Genomic DNA, 23,090 nt, shown 5'->3' on the forward strand with positions numbered 1-23,090 from the left:
CGAAGTAACTTATAACTTGATATTGCGGAACAATGTGTACGAATTTTTCAATCGATTCCAATGGACACATGAAGACATTGTTTTTACTATTGAAGCGAACCTTGATAATTAATTTACACAGTAATCATAATCCTTGCACAAACCCGCTTCAAGAGTCGCGCATCGAAACGTGTCGACCGTTGCGTCACGGATCTCAGCTCATGGCCATACTACGTACGTCGAACGTAATTTACACGCTCTCCCTTTCTCTCTTCCTTTTATTTCTCATTTGTCTTTGTGTTTTGACTATTACAAACTATTACCTATTAATTAACCTATACGGTTCTATAACGTACGGATCAATTATATTTTGTGGCAGTTTATTTACAGTGCGACTCGCGCCGCAGCCCCTTGATGTTTGCGCTATCGATATATAGGTGAATAGCGTATGCCATGCTGATCATTATAATTTCGATTGTGTTGCGTCGAAAATCCAACATTGCTGAACATTGCCGAGACAAAATAAAATCATAAACTTATAATCTAGCTGGAAAGGAATGCTGGAATTCTAAGCAAAATTAGTTTTAATCGTTACAGTTGATAATTAATAATTCACAAGAAACTGTATTGCGGAATCAGTTATATTAAAAAAAAACCATTGCCATTCCATATGCAACGACGATCCTTCGCATCGCATCCTTTTCAATTTCATCCTGCGCCCAGCAAGTCACGGGCCGCGGCCCGGTCGCATCTACCCTTATAACATTGTCTATTTACAGGAACAGCACGATCATGTAATTGAGATATCTGGCGCTAGTCGTACCGTTGAGCTTCTTGCCGCCACCGTTCTCCTCATCGTTCTCGCTGGCAGTGTCGCCCTTCGACTCGATGATAGTATCGAGTCTCTCCATCATACTCCGCTGGGGATGATGGTTGCTCGAGCTCTCGCTCTCGGGGGTCTCGTCAGAGTCGACGTCAATGGTCCGATCGTTTACTTGGATCTTTACTACGGCGTCCACCGGATATCTGCTGTTACTCTCGTCGCTGGAAGACGTCGTTGCGCCCGTCGTCGCGCCCGATCCACCGGCGACTCTTGAGACGATTCCAGCTTCTCGCTCGCAGCGTGGACAGATCTGACCGTTGGACGAGCTCTCGTCGCTCTGACAGCGAAAGCAGATCAAGTCGCCGTCGCTGGAGAAGTCGCAGTGCTCGCAGTGCATAACGACGTAGCCGTTACCTCGGCAGAGCTCGCAGATCGGGCTCTCGTCGCGGTCTGTGAGCAAATTGATGGATTAGACATATTAATAGTTGCCTCGCGTGGACTAAGATCAACCCTTTGAGAGGCTACCTCCAACAGCGGATGTCGCCTCGGAGAGCGCATGAAACGTCAACGAAAGATGCGAGTGCAAGCAGCAAAGAAATTATTGGTGCGAGAAAAATGCGATTATAGAGACAGTAGAAAAATTGAGTAATATATCGAGCGTGTGCAAAAAAGAAATAGAAAAGTTTTATCTGAGGTTTCTTTTAGAGATATTAGACGTACATATATAATAGAAGAGTAGACATAAAGTTATATTGCTAATAAATATAATAATTATATTAAATAATAATATCAATTTTTTTAAAAGATTATTCGAAGATATCAATGAGGAAAGAGTTATTATGATAAAAGAATTAACTTATGATAAAAGAATTATAAACATTTTAAATCAACTTTAAAAAAAATTTAATCAAACTTTTGTTAACAGAAAAAAGAATACAAGCTTTAAAATGGCAAAAAATATGCGAGTGCGAGGAATCGAGGACGTTAAGTGTATCGGTTAGTGAAAAGTCGGCGAATTATCAAAAACATCAAAGCCATTGAAATTAATGAAGCAAAGCGAACGAACTTGTTCAATCCTCGGACCAGAACTGATCGAGGTACTCGCCTCTGTCGACGTCACCTCGATCATCCGTGTCCCTTGCGGTCCATCCGCGTCGTTGCTGCTCCTGCAGCATTCGATAGGATCGAGGTGACGTTATCGGCACCGATTGTTCCGAGTGATGCGATCGGGGCGACGATACCTGAACTCCGCGATCTTGATCTGATGGATGATGGGAGGAGCGTGGGGAAGTCAGCTTCACCGGGCTTCTGTAGGCACGAGAGGTTCCTGGTTCCTGATGCCGATCGTCCATACGCTCCTCCACATATCTACCAGCATATGAGCCAGGTGTTTGTGGTCGATAGGTGCAGGTACGCGTCTTCTGCTCGCACTCGCTGCAGAGTAGCAGATTCGACTTGCTACCGGGTTGCGAGACGTAGCCGTTGCAAGTACCGTAGTAATGCTCGTCCTCATCGCTCTCAAATAAATGCTGACTCAGGCTACCGATCGACTTTGTGTCGCTAAGGATTCTCGCGTCGTCCGGCTCCTCTTGATCGTCGACATCGTACCTATCAAAGGTCGGATCGATTCATCGCAACGCTTAACATCGCATCACATTCAATGTTATGTACGCTCGTAGCGGGCAAAACTAACAAAAGTTAATACAGCTTATATTGGCTATGAAAAATCAGTTTTTCATCGTTTTCAAGATATATCAGTTTACCTCGCATATAATATGTAATATAATATTTTAATCATAAAAATTTATTAAATACAAGGTATATTATATATTATATAATAATTACATTAACATTACATTAAAACATGAAAACAGATTATAAATTAATATAACTGCGATTAATGATAAAAAAAAAAAAATGATTTCGTCAAATTACCTAATATCGGTCGCTTCAGTAAGATAGTGACGTATCCGCTCGACTTTGGTCTTGCCGCGCTCTCGCGGCATTGTTTCTCGTTAAATAATGCTCTCTCGGTTTCTCTCATTGTTGTCCTCGACGCTCGAGGTCGAGCTCGTCCCGCAAATTTGCATCTCGATTTCGGCCAATCGGTGCTCAACCTCCCACTGTTGCTGATTCAACTTCGCGCTCATCGCTGCCTTTTCTGTCTCCAAACATTTCAAACGCTCGCGAAGACGCTGAATCTCCGCCAGCAGAGACTCATGCGTGCCGAACATAGGTACCGTGCCCTCGCTCACCAGCTGAGTCATACTGTTGCAAGTCATGCCTGTAAGAAAAAAGACGTATCATCGTTATGGAAATTTTCTTCACGTTTATTCCAAAATTATATATGTTAATTTTCGATTCTTACATGTAATATAAATCAATACAAATGCATATATTAGTTTTATCATTTAACGTAATAGCTAATTATAATTTTTAATAAATTTTACAAAAGCGAATATAAATGGGCGGATAAATATTTAGCAAAGATAATGAAGCGAATTTACGAGATTGAGGCAGCTGGTAGTTGATTTATTCTAATATGAAGATCGTGTTTCAATGCGAGACATTTAACATTTTGTACGTTTGAATATACTCTTGGCTTCTCTATAGTCTATTCTTACTATGGTACAAATACGGTGCAATTATCAATTGTTGAAAGTTAGAATGAGATATGTAAAAAGTAACAAACGCGAGTTCAACGCCGGCGTGTATAAATGCGACATGAGTTCTCGAAAAAGGCGAATCATTTGGATCTTTATAATTCGCTGATGTTGATTAATGCGTGCGATTAGTATCTCTTTCTCGTAACTCGCACGATAATAGGATTCGCATATAAAATGACCGATCGTATAGCGAGAGCTGATACACTATATGGATTAGCAAATTGCTGATTAATTTACAAAATTACCATTTTGAGGGAAGGGGAGGAAAGAGGGAGAAAACGACATCGCCTATGGGGATTCGTTTCGATCATGTCGCTTAACACTCCAAAATCGCAGGATGATTATCCACATTTTACACATATTCAGGACAAGAGCGGCGATATTTCGTCGATTAAATCGCTATCGATTATATTCGATATTTGATTTCGATTATTCGTATCCGGCTTGTTATCGCCGACAGCGAAATCTGTCGCTTTAATCGCGCGGTTTCGCAAAATTATACCGAAATGCGCTGTAAAAGGCAAACGCTCGATTACGATGGAATTTCCAGTAGGCCAAGAGGCGGGATTTTATTTCCCAAACGACATATAAACGTCGACGAGAGAAATACGTTAAATCGTTACTGCCTATCGTATCTATCGGGGTTAATGGTCGGGCGCTATTTCACGAGTGGCGCTCAGCGTCGCTCGTCATTCATTATACTTCGGGCGATATTTTTGAATTAACCATTTTTTTTGCCGTTTTATTATAGCATTTATACATCGCCGATAAAGCATTGATTCATACATTCCGCCCGCGTTATTTACGTCCGGTTAGATTTGATTTGCAACGAGATCACTTTCCGTGGGTTAGGTAAGCCGATCGGCGGCTATAGTACAGGACGCAACCCCGAATCGCTCGTTTACTAATATGCAATAAAGTCTCTTCCGGAGATACACACGATCCCAATGATAATATAGTTCATTTATAAACAATGATAAATTACTAAAAAATTACTCAAATATTGGACGAATAAATCTATTGAGATATAGATGAATTGAGATAGCAAATGTGTAGGTGACAACGCATTTCTAAGAATGCCATAAATATATACGATAATTTCTACGATGTTTCGGGAAAAAAAACCTTACTTAGACTCTCTCCTTCCTCAATGCTTCAAAGTGTTTTTGTCCTGGAAATAGTTTCAAGATCATAGACACAGTGTATATCTAGACCGAGCAGCCAACCAGCATAACGCTCTCTTTTGCTATGCTACGCGCGAGTGAGAGAGAATGCAAGGGACACGAAACAGAGTTTATCCTTTTCTACGTGCACCTTTCTACCTCCACTCCTTAACATTCGGTCCTAGATATATCTATGTTCAAGATAGAACTTATTACGAAACGTTCAATCGAACATAACGACATCGATAGTTTATGTATGGTACAGACGTTACACGACCTTTCTAAAAAATATTGATGACTAGAAAGGTCGAGAGGTTATGAAGGTCTTCCTATTCTTTCCTATTCTTACACTATGTTCGCGCCTCACTTGATCGCGCCAAATCTTATATAGTCTATAGGAAACTATGGTTGTGCGTCAGCAGTTTGCGCGAACATAGTGTCAGCCGTTATCAGCAATGATTTATACATCTCATATGTTACTATCGCGAGAGAATCACCAGAGATAGCGATCAAAACTGCTTCTAAAATAAATCAAAATGGGTAAAATAGATACACATACGCTTTATACGCAGATAAAATAAATTAATGAAATATTAAATGTAATAGAATAAATTTTTCGCAGGTCCTGTTGAATTTTATCAACGATCGGAAAAAACAATTTACATAATTATTTGCCGTTTCGAGTGACTACAGAGTTATCTACAGCATTTTTATCTACATCATTTTGTCAAATCCGCTTCAATATTTATGGTTTCAAAACATGTACTTATTTTTTTTTTAATTTTTATAAACTTTTCATTATTTTTCAGCGTTTTTTAAATTTTATACAGATATAAATATTTTCTATTATTCATTGTGTAATTTAATAATTATAAAGTAACATTGCTATATTTTTCGTTTTAAATAATCAAAATTTAAATTAATTATTTTTAACTAACAATTTTTGCGAGTAAGAGCGCAGTAGTTACGTCCGTCGCTGGCAAGACCGTAAGAGGATTAAGTTACGGTTTACGGTACACAAATACACGTATATCGGATATATCATAGAATGTTCGCGTAAAGAGATACAGTAAATGAGAAAAATCCACGCTCAGCCAGAATCGCCAGAGGTCTTTTTGAAAAAGAAAACTCGGATACTTTTTGGAAAAGAGCCACGTATTTGGAAATAAGGTCACACATACACCGCGAGGACCGGACGAAGGGAAGAAACTCACCGGAGTGGGTGGAGGGTTGCGTGGCGGCTGATTGCGGCGCCCTGGCCGTCTGATCCTCGCTGCTGGGACCGCTGCTGGCCGCGCTCATCGGGCTTTCGGCGCCTCGGGAAACGTTCGCGTCGCCCATGGTCCCCAGATCCGGCACGGCGCGTCTCGATGTCGGACTCGGACTCGGCGAAAACAACGAGGCGGCTGTCGAATACGCGTGGGTTTTGTAGTCAAGGGGCGATACCCACATGTCCTCCAGCGAAACGCGGCCCCGCGATTCCACCAAACCGGGCGTGCTCTGGCATCTGCCTATGGCAGCTGCAAATTCACACCATATATCTCATTTTAGTTTACAGCGCTTGATTCTTTTTTTTTATCTATTTAGTGGGACATTTTAGTGTTTCTAATAATATTAGATTATTTGTTTATTTTTCTAACTCGATGTGATTTTTTGAACGTATCTTACTGCTACATTAAATATGATTTGGAATAAGGATGAAAAATTCAAATTGATTAAAAAAAATTTTAATAGTTAGATATCTTCTGCAAAAATGATTAAAAGGGCTGAACGACTTACGAAATGTCATTCATAGTTATAGGATAAGTTGAATGCAGGATAAGGAGAGAGAACGGAAATGAAGTTTAATTAAAAAGAATATTTAAATCCGAGGAAGATAGTAAAAAGAAAAGAAAAAAATTTCTGCTTCTCTGGTGACTCACTTTTGCGTAAGAAGAACAGAATTAACATAAGATAATTAATATATTCGCAAATATTATAATTAATATAGATAACAATTTATATCCGCGTTTTACTTAGGCACCTAGTTTTGTCTTCAATAAAATCCATTTTTACGCACACGAGGTTTTATATTTAAAAAACCGCGATGGTCTCACGCAAAAAGGGAGCTTTGGCGCTTCGATATTATTATCACTATCATTTTTTTTTTATTTCATCTTATTGGAACTGAAACCACCACGTAAAAAGCTCAACCGCGTCGGGGTCATCGAAATTTTCGAGATACGGAGAAACAACGAGAGACTGGCCATTTATTTGGGATATCACTCATTGCATTGCGAGTTATTCATGCATCGTGGCGTCGTGTTTACGCGTGTCTCGCCCGATACGATCTATACATGCTCTCGAATTTCTGCTTTTAGGGCGTGTTGACATTTAACTGACGCACCGACAGTATTCAGTGGTACGTTTTTTCGCTTTGACATGAATCTTTCGATCATCAAGCGAAATGCACTCCTTCGGCTAGTTACGAGTTTTACACGAATTGCTGCAAAACGTCAAGGAATTGCGGATTATTGCATTTCAGCTTTATGATACTACTGATATTTAATTATATTTTGATGAACATGATCAGGTTCAGAATAATAAATGACGAAAGTAGCGAAAGAAAAAAATATTTATTTATTATTTGCTAAGTCGAGGTTATATATATATATATATATATATATATATATATATATATATATATATATATGCAACATGATAAATGCATAACATTGGCTGCTGATGAGAGTAGTCAACGACTGATTATTATGTAGGCTTGTGTGGGCTTGGATCAGTTAAAATAAAAATCCTTGTAATTAAAATGACCTTTAAATATCACTACATAATGTAAAATAAATCGCGGATCAAGACGCTAATAGTAGACGCTATAGCAGATTTGCAAAAAAAAATTGTTATTTCTCGATGACGCACGAGATGTGCGAGATTCTCTCTTTGTGTAATTATTTAAATTAAAAATCTAAATATATAAATTATGCATTTACTTGTAACTTTTCGCAAAATTAGCAGTTTTTGCTTAGAGAAAAATGTATAGTTCGATCTACAAAATGGGCAAAATATCATGTACATTTTTAAAAACTTATAACATGGCGTCGCGTTTAATTTTTAACTTAATTAAAGTACATTACAACCCGATACGAACGGCGAATCAATAAATCGTCGTATCTCCCCTTGGCATCGCATACGCGTGCAACTTTTACCTCCCCTCCTATAACTCGCCGACGTAACTCACGCTACGCATTACACTTATTACAGCGACCTAATTTCTCGTACGTCATCCCGACCGATGTAAAAGTACATCGGCTGCGCGATGCGTTGCGGGATGAGCACCGAATGAAAGTCCATCGTTTTTGATAGTGATGAATGGCGCTTGAAGAGTTTACAAACGAAATAAGTTTCTGCACAACGCACTCTGTAAGCGGATTATCGGAAAATGTAACGATGGACTGGCGATCGCTCTCGCTTTCCAAAGAAACGAAACGATATCCCTCTCAAGGAGATACTTGAAATATATCGCATTTTATTCACTTACGCCTTTATAGCTTTTAAAATACGGCGCTTCAAAATTATATTAAATTTATTTTATTTTTTATTGTTATTTTTATAAAAAAAAAAAAAAACAGAAAAAGACGAAAGACAAATAAAAAATTTTTTTTAGATATGTATGGAAAAAATAATGTGAGTTGAAATTAATTTGATTTTTAATGTTAGATTTTCTTAGATCTTTTAATTCTTTAATATTTCAATAATTTTTTTAATTGAATGCTTTTCTTTTGTGTTTTCGCATTGAAAAAAAAAAGATAATCTTATTTTAATTTGAGGATGCGCGATGATATTGGATATTTTTCTCATTTCTATTTTTTTGGTTTATTTTCTGGTATTTATGGGTGAATGACATATATAGCGATTCCGGGACGCACTTGTACGCACGTGTACATCCGCATATTTTTTACCGGAAAATAGGAAGAAACCTTTTAACCCCGCATAGTTACACTAAGCCGTATGCCGAACTTGTTCCGTCGTATGGCGATATGTATTTTGACCGTCGTTTCCGGATCAACGACATATCCGGAAGACAAGAATTGCTGGAACTCCTGCAGCTATTTATTTCCATCAGCGCGGCATCAACTGAATATCCTCCAACCCTGTTCATTCATCGTACTTTTACATGTGTGAAGAATTAGGTCACGAAAACATTTCACATGCAAACGAGTAAATCTCGAAATAGAGATATTGAGATAAAAATATTTGTGCAAAGTGACATTTATGCGTTAAACATGACCGTCTAATCTCGCGTTTATCTACCGTACTCTCTGAGACAAATGAAATGTGTGGAGAAAACAAGTAAAACAATGTTAGCGGATTTGCAGTATGTACATACGTGTAATTAAGGTAGCGCGATTTCTCTAGATAAAAAAAATCATTTGAAATTTGTATAAGTAATATAAGTAATATTTAAAATAAGATTATGCGACATATATAAATATTATAATTCCTTATAATTCTGGAGAAGAAAAATTTAGTAGTAATAACACGCGGCGCTTTGTATCAGTATCTTCTTTTCATATACATATATTATTGCCTCTAGAGAACATTTTCAAAAGTAAATGGTACTTGGAAACTAATGGCAGACAGAGCTTTTCATTTTAAAGCTCAATCTTAAGATCAAAAAGAACGCTCGCTCACTCATATTGAGGAATACAGTGTTAAATTGTCCATTAAAAGTTTCACGCTTTGGAGTATATCTTTCAAACGCTTGACTGAAGTTCAATGACCGAAAATCTTCAAAGACATTAACGTGAGAATATCGATGATCATGTAGCGCGATGGGGCGTTAAAAGAGCCCAGCGAGAGGTGAAGATGCGGTTGCGCCTCGTTCAAAAGATTTTCGCGAGCGCGTGTTGGTAATAGGCAGACGAAGAGAGAGACAGCCGACGACTTTAATTAATTAATCCGGAACTACGGCGCGCGCGCAAAAGCACCCTTTGCTCACCCTGCGGGTTAGAAGGCAAAGTTCGCCGTGTTACGCATCAAACTTTCGAGCACGGCAGCGTTACGGCGAACTGCGGTAAAGTATAATACAGTCGCTTATCCCCTCGCAGTTTTCAAAGAAAAAAATTAAATTATTCTCTTTATAGTTAAGTGAAGCCGAGTTTTTAACCTAGCAGCAAGGTTAAGAAGAAACAGAAATTATTTTCCTTTGTAGGAGATGCAAACGATAGTAGCATGATAGATTGTTGTAACACCCTCTTTCACGTGAATAATATAGAGACGATAAGTTCAAAAACGGAAAGTTAAAAATTGTTTGTATTGACATATTTCTATGCGCGATATCACATGACGACATTTTATGTTTTTACTGTTGATATACTTCTCTTGTCCAAATCACTTATTTTTCTTTAAATAGTTTGCAGAAAAGAAATCTTCAAAAAGCGACATTTCATATGTGACATTCCACTTGCATTATATGATCGCTGCGTTTGCAAAAGAAACGAGAGGGGAGACAAGAAAGAGTATCGCGAGCAATTTTTCAGCAAAAATAGAGGTCGAAAAGAATGTTTTGAACAACAGTTTTTTTTGAAAATAAAAGGCGAGCGATGAGAGAGAAACGTAAGCGTTGATAGCATATAGCGCTCGAGGCAGTCCACTCACAATGTACACGATCCCTTTTAGGGGTATGCATGTATTTTACAACAGTCGCGTCACGTAACCCGAAAAAGATGAGGAAAGAAAATAAAAAAGACTATCCTTTCATTAGTTCTTACTGTCATATATATTTCATTATATAAAAATTACAGTTTATGAAGGAAAGATGAGAAAAAATTAATCTTGACCGGATAAGTTAATAAAGAGTTAATTCAATCTCTTATCAATAAAACTCAAGCAAAAGTTAATCAAAAGGTAAAAGGCTCGTGAAAGTTATTATACACTATGATTCCATTTTTATCGAAAGATTAAAAAATATTTTTTAAGAATTGATTTTCTCCTGAAGACTAAAAATTCAGTTGGAATAACATTTGACTACAAATAAGATGCTTGTTATCGGAAGGAAGTGGCTTGGTTCGTTATATCAAGCTGTCATCAGTTGAAGCGAAGTAATATGAATTAGCGACTATGAAATAAATCTACATATCAAATCTGCAGTTTCAGCTATCTTGAAATGTCACGCAAGGATACAACGTATCCGCTTCAAAACATCTTTAACTACTATCATTATACACGCCCGAAACTACAATCGAGTGTTCCACGTCGGTTCATTCGTTAATGCGCTGTGCCAGTGACGAGAGCGTATCTTGATGGAATCCCTCCACTCTCGGTCCCGGTTCAAAGTTCTCCGAATGGCATCCGCGCCCTGAAGAACTTGCCTTGTACCGAGAGCACGTAAACTTCCGCACGTCTAGCTATTTTAACGACGATAACGAGGAAAGTTTGAGGCATCCGCGGTGTTTCGGTCGCGCGCCAAGCAGCTCGCAAGGCGCGACACGTTCGCTATCGAATTCAAACCTGTTTCGTGCGATTTTGAAGACAAGCGAATTGAAAAGGAGTTTTCAGCGTATTTCCTACGCGATATGTTTTCCAAATGCAGACTTCATTCATACAAGCAATCTTTGATTCTCCGTGAACATATTTAAGGTATAACAGCAATAGGCAGAATTATAAAAGAATATTAGAGCGTGTTTCTATCCCTCGAATATTTCTCGCAAACGACACAGATTTCGAGAATTGAAATAATGCCCTAACAATTTTTTTTTCTTTTCTTTCTTTTTTCCATTATTGCTCTTATCAGTAAAAAATTGAATTTTATTGAGGATAGTTTTGAAAGATTTTTCAATTTCTTTTTGCAAAAATTTCGAAAGTTTCAATCGGGCATTGCAAAAAATGCTTCATCTTCTCTGTCGCTGTTTAAGAGAAATATGACAACTGTTTGTATATACTTGATGCGCGCGAGCAAAGACGAGACAGGAGGAGGTTCGACTCACCTTTCTCCAGAGGGGCTCTCTTATACTTCTCCAACCTTTTGACAGCGATGGCTTCTAGGCGTACCCTGGCAGCCGGATACTCCTTGAGCACGTCCCACATATCCTTCTTGCTGAGGACGAAGAGGTCTGAGTAGCCGACCGAGCGCACGCTGGCTGTTCGCCGGTTACCTGCGTCGATGTAGCCATTTATTGGTTATCGGGATGCATCAAGCTTTCTTATGTAACCGCGCACGTGATCGATCTGTGTCGATCGTTCGCCGCAGACTCTATAACAGATTGCTCGCTGTGTCATCGGTCGTTCGATCAATCCGGAGATACACGTGATTTCGATTGCACATCGATACATTTACGCGCGTCAACTTTCTCTCATTCAAAAATCTTTTTTATATTGTCCTACATTTGTAAAAGCTGCGTCGTTCGATTCGATAAATCTATGTTAATCGGGATAGATTGTTGGCTCGTATTTCCGCCTTTCTAACAGAGGCGTTTAATCGTCCGGTGTTTGTACGCTGATAAATTTATGATTGTAAAGGCAGGTACAAATTAATTGTTGCACGGCTTGCTATATTTACCGGGTGTTTTTTTTTTGCGGAATTGAATGCAGTTTTTTATTTAATTATTTTTGATCGCTTTTCTCTGGACGAGAAAAATTAAACGCGTTTAAAAAATACGTTAATAAACTAGTTTATCCAATGTGATAATGATGCAACTGAACCGTTATTTGCAATGTTAATTGGTGTATAAACGATATTTTATATACGAGCGTAATATAAAAAGACGCGTAATTAACACGATAACAAAGAGCGAGATAACTGCTTCAGACAGAAATCCGCGGCGATAACTCAAATCAGATAAAGTTTATATATATATATATATATATATATATATATATATATATTTCCAAGGAAGATTTAATCGTTAGATAAATGTTACGTTTAGAAGTCTCGCTTCATTAGTACGCTACGAATGCACCTGAGTCGTAATACAAATTGTAATAATTCAGCTAAGGCGACAGAGAACTCTAATGTTGATTGAAAATTATACTTTTGTGTGCGTGTATCTTTACCGTAATTATCGTAGTATGCAGCATGCGTTTCTCTCTATCACGAAGAGAATTATAAATAGCTTCCACAACTTGAGTTATATATTATTCAGAAAGTTTTCATATCTCGAATGCAACAAAGCTCGCTTCATCCGCTTTCGGTCAAATTTATCGTAACGCGCTTACTGAGAGAATACAAATTTTGTTTTTATATTACTGAAGTATTTGAATTACTTAATTGAGGTACAACTTTTTTCCGCGAGTCCGTTATATATTTTTGGATCTCAAAATATATATAGTGCTTTACTTTACAATTTCATTTTCCCAAAATTTTGAAACGTGTATCAGTCAAAATGTTTTTGTTGTTTATAACATCGTATATCTATTAATAAAAATCAAATGGTGTTTGATTAATATTTTAACAAGATAATAACGTTAATTTTGCAATTTTTATTTGATTGTTGATTTCATGTTGAGATTAATTGAATTTTTACGTTTTTTACAAAAAGTCGGAAAAATAAATTTTGATGATATATTTTCACAAAAATACATGTAAGCGGATGAAAATTTTGTCTCATTTATCGCGACGCATCATACATTTTAATAATAAATGCATATCGAGATGCTTGATTGCTGTAGTTTTTTTTTTTTTTTTTCGGCAATGATCTCTTCTTATCAGTTTGCATCGCAAGATGCACTGCAAATTACATTTGTTATACATAATAGATTGCAATAGACAATATAACGTATATATCGATGCTTGATAGTAAAATATATATTGTTGAAGGAAAATGGTCTATTTTGTCTTTTTTATTGATAGTCTCCATTCTCATATATTATTTTTATATATATATATATATATATTTAAATAATGAAGCTAAGATAACAAAATGGGCTATTTTCCTTCATGGATAAAGATCAAGGTAAAAGTTATATATCTGGTATTTCAAAAGTTAAGATAAAGGATGCCAGAAACTACCACAATCAAATTGTATGTGTATGCATATGTGTATATAGATATATATATATAAATATATGTGATAATATAATTAGCGGATTTGAATGCAAGTTGATATATCCGTACGAAGTCACAGCACGCATCACAGCAGTAAATTACAATAATCAGTAATAGCCTAAGTCAGGTAGAATGATGGTGACAAACTGTGAGAAAGATACGTGGACAGTGCAATGAATAGTAATATGATAATATCGCATGAAAACAAAAATGCTCGTAGAAAGCATTTGTAAACGATGGATGGGCGCGCACAAATAATTTTCATGGATTAAAATCCATTTACATTAAAGCTACGAATAATCAATAATATTAGCCATGAATAATGTGAAATATTTTGGCGCTATTGATTTATAAGCAAATGCGAGCCTGAGCTTTTTCTTACAAATGCCATTCTTCAATTATTATAGATATGTAACAATTAATAAATATGCAAATGGTATAATAAAACATGTGACAATCTCAGCGTGACGTGGTAGCATCAATTGTGAGTATCAAAGAGACATGATGCTGAAAAGGGCGCGACTAAAATCTGAATTGATCCAGAGAGTTTTAAGCCATTTCTTCTAATAATAGAACTACGAAAGCGAAGTGGAAAAATTATGTGTGTGTGTGTGTGTGTGTGTGTATGTGTTTGTTTGTTGTTTGTTTGTTGTGTATGCGTGCGTGCGTGCGTGCGTGCGTGCGTGCGTGCGTACGTGTATGTGTGTGTGTGCGTGTGTGTGTGTGTGTGTGTGTGTTTGAGCGCGCGCGCGTGCATACGAATGATTAAAAATATATATTTTTCATCAAAATTTTATCGACCGGTACGTCTCGCAAGAAGCAAACTTCCCGTCTGTCCGTTTCGTTCAATCAACGCATTTATACGTATTTTTTAATAAAGAAAGAAGAGTGTTAACAAATAATTCCGATGCGTTATCGAACGATTGAACAATCTTTTACTTTTCTAGTCTCTTATTTTTTTTTATGTCGATGCGGGTGTTGCCAAAAACTCGCGATGATCGCGTATTATCGTAAAAAAACGCAATTTGATATTTTGCAACATGCGTAACAATTCGGTTAGTCGTTCCGGTCGATCTCGTAAAAAAAATAAAATGAAGTAGAGTAGCCGTGAGAAAAAGATTGAAAGGGTGGAGACTAAAGGGCAATACGTGTCACGGGCCTTATTCGAGATGCGCCGACGATCTCGCAACGACCTACTCCGCTGTTACTGTGTTTGCGTAATTCAATTAACGTTACTGTTTACTGGATAAGCAGAAAGTTATAAAAACTTTAACTTGACGCAAGCATGAGGAAAATTCAAGTACGACTGATATGTTAGCGTGACTGAAACGCTTACGGAATTCAAGGAAATATCTCGGAACGATAAATACCTTGTTATCTACAAGTAACAATGTATGACAAACTTTTTATGCTTCCGCTAATATTGCCTCGTTTTTTGCAGAGATACAATATAACCAAGTAATCAAGCTTGTGTTTGCCGAGAAAATAAGCTAGGGCAGCCGCTTGCATAAATCGGGGAAATTCTTTATCAACTTAACTATTTAAAAAACGGAGTATTACAAAAAATTATTTTTTTTTCTCCTTCAATAACATCGCGCGCTCTGAAAATATATGAAAAGAGAATTCAATTTAAAGTGGATTAAGATCATTCAGATGGGGCTAAAGTATGATTCTTATTAATCCAAAGTTTCTTCACAACGAAAGCAACGTTCGCTCGAAAAAAGAGTTTTCTAGAAGGAATTCTGATAGAAGAATATAAAGTTCGTGCCGCTTCCGAAGCGACTCTTTATACAGGTTGATGACCACTGGATGCTTATTTTTTTTTTTATTTCGAGAGTCATTCGAGAACGAGGCAAAGGGAGAGAAAGAGAAAGAGAGAGCCGGTCCTCGAAAACAATAATGTGACTGTTATCGATCCCGATGTCGCGCACGTGCCGACAGCTTCATCCTGATAGACGGAGGCAATAAGATTGTCGATGCAGAGAAATTGGGGCGATATTTTGCATTGCCAATCCTCTTTTCATTCTCGTCAGGAACAAAGTCTCGGAAGATGCACAAGTGATTGGAATGGTGCTTTGAGAGCCGGCTTTTTTATCACGTCCATTAAATTATGCTAGGGAATATAAACGGAATATAAAGAAGAATAAGATTATTTTTCTCCATTGATTCTCTCTTGTTTGTGTGCGCGCAGCGAATGCGAATAATAACTATTTGAGCTTGAATTCGATCCTGATTCGGTCCTTCGATATAAAGCTACTGTGCATATCAATATCGAAAACGGACTAAAATTCGTTTGTCTTTTTTGAATTTATTTACTATATTTCTATTAGAAAAATAAACAATTCCATTTTCTTTTTTTCATATTTAAAAAGCGATTATTTAATTCCCATTTTTCACTTAAATAATGCATGTGAAAGATGTAAAACCCGACTCAAATAACTAGATTTTATAGTAAATTTACGGTAAATTTAGAACCCTATTTATTCTGCGACAGATCCAGCGATAATGGGAAAGTAGCGCATACGAGCAGCAAAATCGTTCGCGGTAGATAGGTAATGTAACGTCAATCACAATTAAATTAAAGCCTCCTATCTCTGTATGAAAAGATATTATTATGCTCATACAAATAGAGAAGATAAAACTCAGTTAATTTTCTGACGATTTATCTATATGTAAATCTAAATTTAAGTTTCAGAGATTACACGTTTGATTTCGAAAATATTTCGGAATAAATTCTTAATAATACGACATTTATTCCGCGCATTTTCTGTCAAAAATTAATTAATAATTATGACAGAAACTAGAGGTAATCGTGCTATATCGAGATTCCTGTAGATAACAAGAAAACATTGTTCTCTATTATAAACAAACAATGATGAGGTACATGCGCAAGATATATCGGCATATAGCTTATTAAAGAAACATATTTCAAGTATTTCTTCAATCATTTTCCTTTAATTAACTGCTGATATATATATATATATATATATATATATATATATATATATATATGTATATATGTATATTCTTTTTACTCCGAGATTTATACCGTGCGGCTGTCGTTGCATGAACGTCATTCGCGATTAGAAGGTGAAGATCGACAAGTGGGACGAGACTGCGAGAAAAAGAGAGATAGTGAAAAATTGCTAGAGAGATCGTTTTTAGATCGGCTCATACCGGCTCGACGGCTTGCCCTCTCACAGAGTGGTAAAAACGTGAAACGTGAAAACGTGATCGTGAAAAACGAAGGGGGACAGCTCACGGGCCCCTGGTCCGTTTGGAATATTTACCGCACTCTTTACCTGCGGTCCCCATATTGAGAATGCTGATCTCCCCGAAGTAGGAACCCGCCTTAAGGGTGGCGAGCACCGTCTTCCCGTTGTCGGCCACCACCTGCAGTCGGCCCCTATTCACTATGTACATCTCCTTTCCCACCTCACCTGCAATCACGCAAAAATCATATCCGATCAAAACATTAATTATTCTTTCGACCACTTTTTATTCTTTCTTGTCCAATTTATCATATTTTCTTTATTTGAAAAAAGAAAAAGTTTTGTAAAGTTTTGCTCTTATGACATGAAATATCCAACTTTTTATTCACCTAATATTTTTTTATACCATCTATAAAAATAATCATCCCTCAGTGCTTTATTGCTCGAGTGCAACCGTCGTTGTATTTTGAGGTTTACGACGAGAACTCGTGTGTCTATTATGTTATATAATAATAGTGCTATTATATAATAATAGTGTTATTCCACCAATGCGACTACTGTTTACCTGTGACCGTGACGTCTCTCAGTGTAGGAACAAAAAAAATAAAGATGAAATAATAGTATAAGATCATATTAAAATTTTATCATGCGCGCATAATCCAGTCATTGTTTTTTTTTTTTTTTGTTGCTTTTCAAGATTAAGAGAAAAAAATAATAAAATGTAAAAATTAACAACCATTAGGAAGAGAAATCGACTTCAAGAAAAAGTATCGACGCTCGCGACAGAGAGACAGAGAGAAAGAGAGAAAGGAATTGGTTGGTCAGACAAATAATAATAACGATACTATCATAATTCTAATGATATTCGCGCTACGGCGATACGGCGAAAATGCACAAGGAATGAAGTTACCCATCAAAGAGAAGATATTACCATTGGAAAGAATAGCCGTTGTATTTGCGGATACATGCAGCGATCATTCGCTAGCGACAAAAGAGTTTCTGTTGCGAGAAAACGAAGAATGAAGGATGAAAGATAAACAAATTATTCAAACGACTGTTTGTGATATCAAAAAAATAATTGTGCTTCCTGAATACATAGATATTGTTTAAATAATTGTGAATTGTTTCACAAAACAGATATAAGTCAAAAGAAAATTTTTTTTCACAACGTTAAAAGATTTAAATTAAGTAAAGAAAAATCATTTTTACAACTAAATAGAAACATAAATTGATAAAAGCACGCGATTTTGTAACAGTATATTTAATCCTATTGTTGTTAAAAAGAATAGAATTTTGGTTGAAAGAAAATATTAAACATGATAGTGTTGATCGTCAAGATTTACGAACTGATTCTCTATGTGACATTTACTATACTAAAGTAGATACGCAGACCCGTGTTTTTTTCCTGCGTATATTGAAACCGAGCGGTAGCAGTCACTTGTTCGGCCATATAGAGTAAAAATATTCACCTACCCTTGGCGGGCTAACACTAGTAATGAGAATGGCATAGAACAGATACAGGGAGAAAGAGTGAGAGGGAAGGAACAATCATTTTTCATATCCAGTACATCGTTCGGCGTGTTTCCAACACTATGTTCCATAAGCAGAACACATTGAATTCACAAGGAGGAGATTGAACGCGCGAAGAGGAAGAGGACCAGAGTATCTAGGGTTCGTACCCTCGAGAGACTGTGAATGGGAATGGGCGAAGGCGTTGCTTTAACCGAGCCGCATTTTTTTATCTAAATTCTAATTTATGGTGTTAATTCTCTTCCTCGCTAAAGTGGAGTATAAGGAGAGTTTGCATAAAACATTCGACCCCACCACCCAAGTACTCTTCTCTTTCGAGAGAAAGTAGAGTCTCTTGAAAGAACTATGACCCGAGATCTTACCTTTGCGGCAGATGTAGTCGCCGGGTGAGAAGAGAACGGGCCGTAGTCGCAGCACCAGCTCGCACAGGAAACCAGCCTCCGTGTTCTGGAAGATTTCCACCCTCCTCAGTGTATCCAAGTGTACGTTGATCGCGATTTCTGCCTTCAATTTATCTGCAATGCACGAAGAAAATGAGAATCATTACGCGGTACAAGAGAAAAATATTAAAAACTTAAATCTATGAGTAAGAAATGAAACTGAAGAATGAAAGGGAGCAATTTTGGCTTTTTAATGCCAAATGTGCTAATACAATATACAGAATATTATATAAAAAAAAGTATTTATTTCTAATTAATTTAATAGTTAGTTGATAGATTTAAAAATTACACGACATTACAGTTTATTATATTTCGTTTTCTTTCATTCCTTTATTTTCTTAATTTGATATTAAAACTTTTTTTTCGCGATAATAAAAATTTTATACGGAATGATTTGCAGAGTTGCGCAACATCAGCGGAAGTTGCAAGCGTTAAAAGATTGTTTTTGTTGTGCTATGTTGCACAATAACTTTAACCTAAAGTTTTTCAGAGGAGCATAAAACTGTTCTACGAACAAAGGTGGCATGTGCTTTTTTTAAAAGTAGTGCCTCATTAGCCGGAGACACTTTGTTGAACTTATTATCTACAAGATGCGAGAATCCAAAAAAAACTTGTTACAATTAGAAGGTACACATTTTACAATCTCGTACACTTGTTACAGAAAGAGGAAATGTTTTTCAGCGAGTATAATAGATAATAAAAGTCGCGTAAATTGTTTATAGAGCTGATAAGACGATGAAAATATACATTCACCAAGGTTTTATCTCGGCAAATACATTAGGAAAATACATCGACTTAACATACACATCAATAATACCGCTAAAATTAATTTTTTATGGGATATATGTCATGGATTTATGTAAACAATACTTATCAGCAGGTCAAAATTATCGAAAATAATATCAATTAAAGAAAGTTCTGTTATAAACATTGACTGTGTGAATTGATATTTAGATCATGATGTATATATGTATATATACATACATACATACATTTTAATTATAAAATTATACATATAATTACTATTTCCAATTAGATGAAATATTTATAATGATTTTTAGAGACTAGATTAATTTTCTTTATAAAACCAAAACTTCTCCATCATTTTAATGTCTTTTTCAAGATATATGTATATTTTGCAAAAAGTATTTATTACTGTAAATTATGTGACAGTAAATTACTTCTCGTTTTGCAACTTGATTATTTTAAATAATATCAATGTCGACAAAACCAATTCGACAACCTTGTCATTACAATCTTGTATTACAATACAAATATATTCTCAACTGAAAATGCAATTAATAAATATATATTGCCTGATTAACTTCCTATTGTAGTAAGTATCGAGTTATTAATCATTATACACTCTCTCGGCTAACGACATAAAATAAGACTTATATTGACTTTGAAATTATAAAGCGTTATTTACTGTATGAATCTTTGATTAACACAAGTAAACTTTAGTATCGTTACTATGTTGTTGTTATTATAATTAGTAACATGTACCCTAAAAATTGGCAGTTAATCTAGAAGCACGATCGATTGTATAAGTGCACAATATGCTATTTTTAGTGCTTTTTGTTGTAATACGTAATCAGCGCTAATTGTGATTTCCGCAAGCACAATTAATTGTAAGTATAGATGCACATGGCATTTTATTTTGCCTGTGTAATTTTGTCGTATTAGGGCAATTGATAATGCTCTGTATTATTAACGCATAATGCAGCCTAATTGTTCGTCTCTGCATCAATGTAATCCGATTATTATCATGGCATAAAAATGTACGTATTGCCTGTTTTGTCATGTGTGCTATAGATGCTTCGATAATTACAGCAAGACACTTATTGTTAGAAATAGAAATTTATTATTCTTCACTTACTTTACATTTGGAGAGAATTTGGGAGAATTTGAAAACTTTATTAAAAAATGTAATTTGAAATTAGCAATTTAATACAAAAAAGTATAAAAATTTCACATTAGTTGCTCGCTAAAGAATGATGTTATGCGAAAATGTTTTATTAGTTTCCAATTTATTATTATCCAATTTATTAGTTTCCAATTAGCTATTTTTGAGTCGTTATCGCGTTAGTGTTTTCAGCCGCATCTCAAACAACGTATACGTGCGAGAATCTTTGCGCCATAATAGCCTACAATTTTTCATTTCACACTAATATTCAATTTTCAACTCTCCGTTATGGCGTGCATTACACTTACTTTACAACTCGTGCCTTATAGCAGGTTTATTTCGTCGCGAAATACGTCGTTCGACGAAACGAAATGGATTCCAGAATGTTATTCTGGCGCTCGTTTCTTGCACTCGCCGTGGAAACGCGTTGAAAAGCGCATCGCGGTGTAATAACGTTTCTTTTCAACAATTCATTCCTCTTTTAACATTATTCTGCGCTCCAAACTATGTTATGTTAATTATGTCTCCGAATGTCGATTCTTCGTTATTAAATTACAAAATTACACAGATAAAAAATGTCATGTGCTCCGTTACTTATTAATTCATTGTGCTTACGTAATCATAATTAGTAATGATGAATGTGAGTTAAAAAGCGGACATTTCTTGTACATGATTGCGATAAACCGTTGGATGAAACAATAACATGTTTTTATTTGCTAAAATAAAAGGATTTATGAAAGTACTTAGTACCTATTCTTGTTTACTTCATTATGGTGATGTTTTTCCATTGTAAACAGAATACTTATAATGAAAAAGAAAATTGAAAATTTTATTGCTTATTCCAATACGACAGAAAATGTTTATTACGAGCATAGAAGAAATAAGTCGTTATTTCCTCAAAAATTAATTATTTTCAAGAGTTCACAAAAGAAAGAGAGAGAGAGAGAGAGAGAGAGAGAGAGAGAGAGAGAGAGAGAGAAAAGCTTAGAAAAAAAATGTCAATTTTCCTCTTAATGGGAATTTGACTTTGCATTAAGCACATCTGGATATCTGGTGTAATAAATTTCAGCACAAGTCCTCTTATATATGTGCAATCCGTAAGTCCTTCCCGCATTCCTTCCAGTTTATTCGCTTCTGTACACACCGCGCATAGTTTATGTTGTATACAGTCTGTCTTATAGTGCATTGCGAGCAACAAAATTATTACGCTTTATTAGCATTTTAGTAGTAAATGTCTGGCAGTAATATCGTTTCTCTCCAATAATCGGCAAGTTATAACAGTCGACTTGGAAATATATCTGACTTTTACGCAGGCAATAAAAAACAGTTCATAAAGTTTACGGAAGAATAAACGTTCATTTACGTGCATTGTATGTGCAACCGTAAATACGAGCATACGCACATTAGTCTACATGAGTAAAAATACGATTGCGATCTAGCGGTAAATAAATTTATCTGTTATAACAATAAACACTCACATGTATTTTTAATAATCGTATATGCCGTAGTAACAGTAAGCGTCCCAGTTATAATGTTACAACGTATTCAACACAAGGTAATGAATTTACGTATTTATTATGCAAATTAGAGTCACGCAAATTTTTCATTAAATTGCCAAGAGGGAAATTTAATGCAAGGTGAAGAATTAATATCACTTTTACAATAAGCTACAAACTTTCAGTGCGTACATATTTATTTGCGTCTGGTTGCAGCAAAACAACTTGGCGAAAATTTGCCGTTTGCTCTCTCGCGCGGTTGCATTAAAGGGCGACCAATGTTGGCAACCGTATATGATAACATGCTTACACGTCGGTTTGTTCGCATTTTAGTTTGCAGATTCTGTGCTAGCAGTTGCGAGATCAAATGTTTCCCATGAAATTATATATGCCAACACCGTCGAAAGGCGGCAATATCATTTCACTGCTGCCGGTAAACATTCGCCTCGCGTAACTTAGAATCCCCGTTATTTAACTAATAAATTACAGTTAAAAATGCAAAGTTTTCCGGAGAATTTGCAATGCAAAAGAGGTTACATTAATTATACGTTTGTTGAGTTATATCCTTAAAATAGCGCAAAGCTTCCACTTGTGTGTGTGTGTGTGTGTGTGTGTGTGTGTGTGTGTGTGTGTGTGTGTGTGTGTTCATAGATTTTATATGATATAAACTCTAGACTTATATATCTGTAGATTTATATAATAAAGTTATATAATCTCGCGTCGCAAGCCAGACTTTTATATATCTCACATTTATGAAAATAAATATGCGCCAACATATGTGCTCTATATTGCACATTAATAAAGATAATTAAAAGTTAAAGACAAGATAAATGATTCA

General features: G+C 36.0%; 1 protein-coding gene across 5 annotated transcripts in view; it reads right to left on the minus strand.

Annotated features, from left to right (window-relative positions):
- Positions 1–2,271: 2,271 nt before the first annotated feature.
- The window catches only part of LOC126856438 (cyclic nucleotide-gated cation channel alpha-3), a 115,522-nt gene continuing 94,703 nt past the window's right edge, over positions 2,272–23,090 (minus strand). For 2 of the 5 annotated variants that reach the window (XM_050604920.1, XM_050604917.1), the window contains exons 9-14: positions 18,773–18,925; positions 16,959–17,108; positions 11,612–11,779; positions 5,846–6,151; positions 2,738–3,086; positions 2,272–2,410 (exon numbers count right to left, since the gene is read on the minus strand). In XM_050604920.1, coding sequence (XP_050460877.1) covers positions 2,818–3,086; positions 5,846–6,151; positions 11,612–11,779; positions 16,959–17,108; positions 18,773–18,925 — 1,046 coding nt within the window. In that variant the 3' untranslated portion in view covers positions 2,272–2,410; positions 2,738–2,817. The remainder of the gene's footprint in view (positions 2,411–2,737; positions 3,087–5,845; positions 6,152–11,611; positions 11,780–16,958; positions 17,109–18,772; positions 18,926–23,090) is intronic. The other 3 variants (XM_050604918.1, XM_050604919.1, XM_050604921.1) reach the window with 3 other exon arrangements.

Source organism: Cataglyphis hispanica, chromosome 18 (genome assembly GCF_021464435.1).
Source record: "Cataglyphis hispanica isolate Lineage 1 chromosome 18, ULB_Chis1_1.0, whole genome shotgun sequence".
Classification (NCBI taxonomy): Eukaryota; Metazoa; Arthropoda; class Insecta; order Hymenoptera; family Formicidae; genus Cataglyphis; species Cataglyphis hispanica.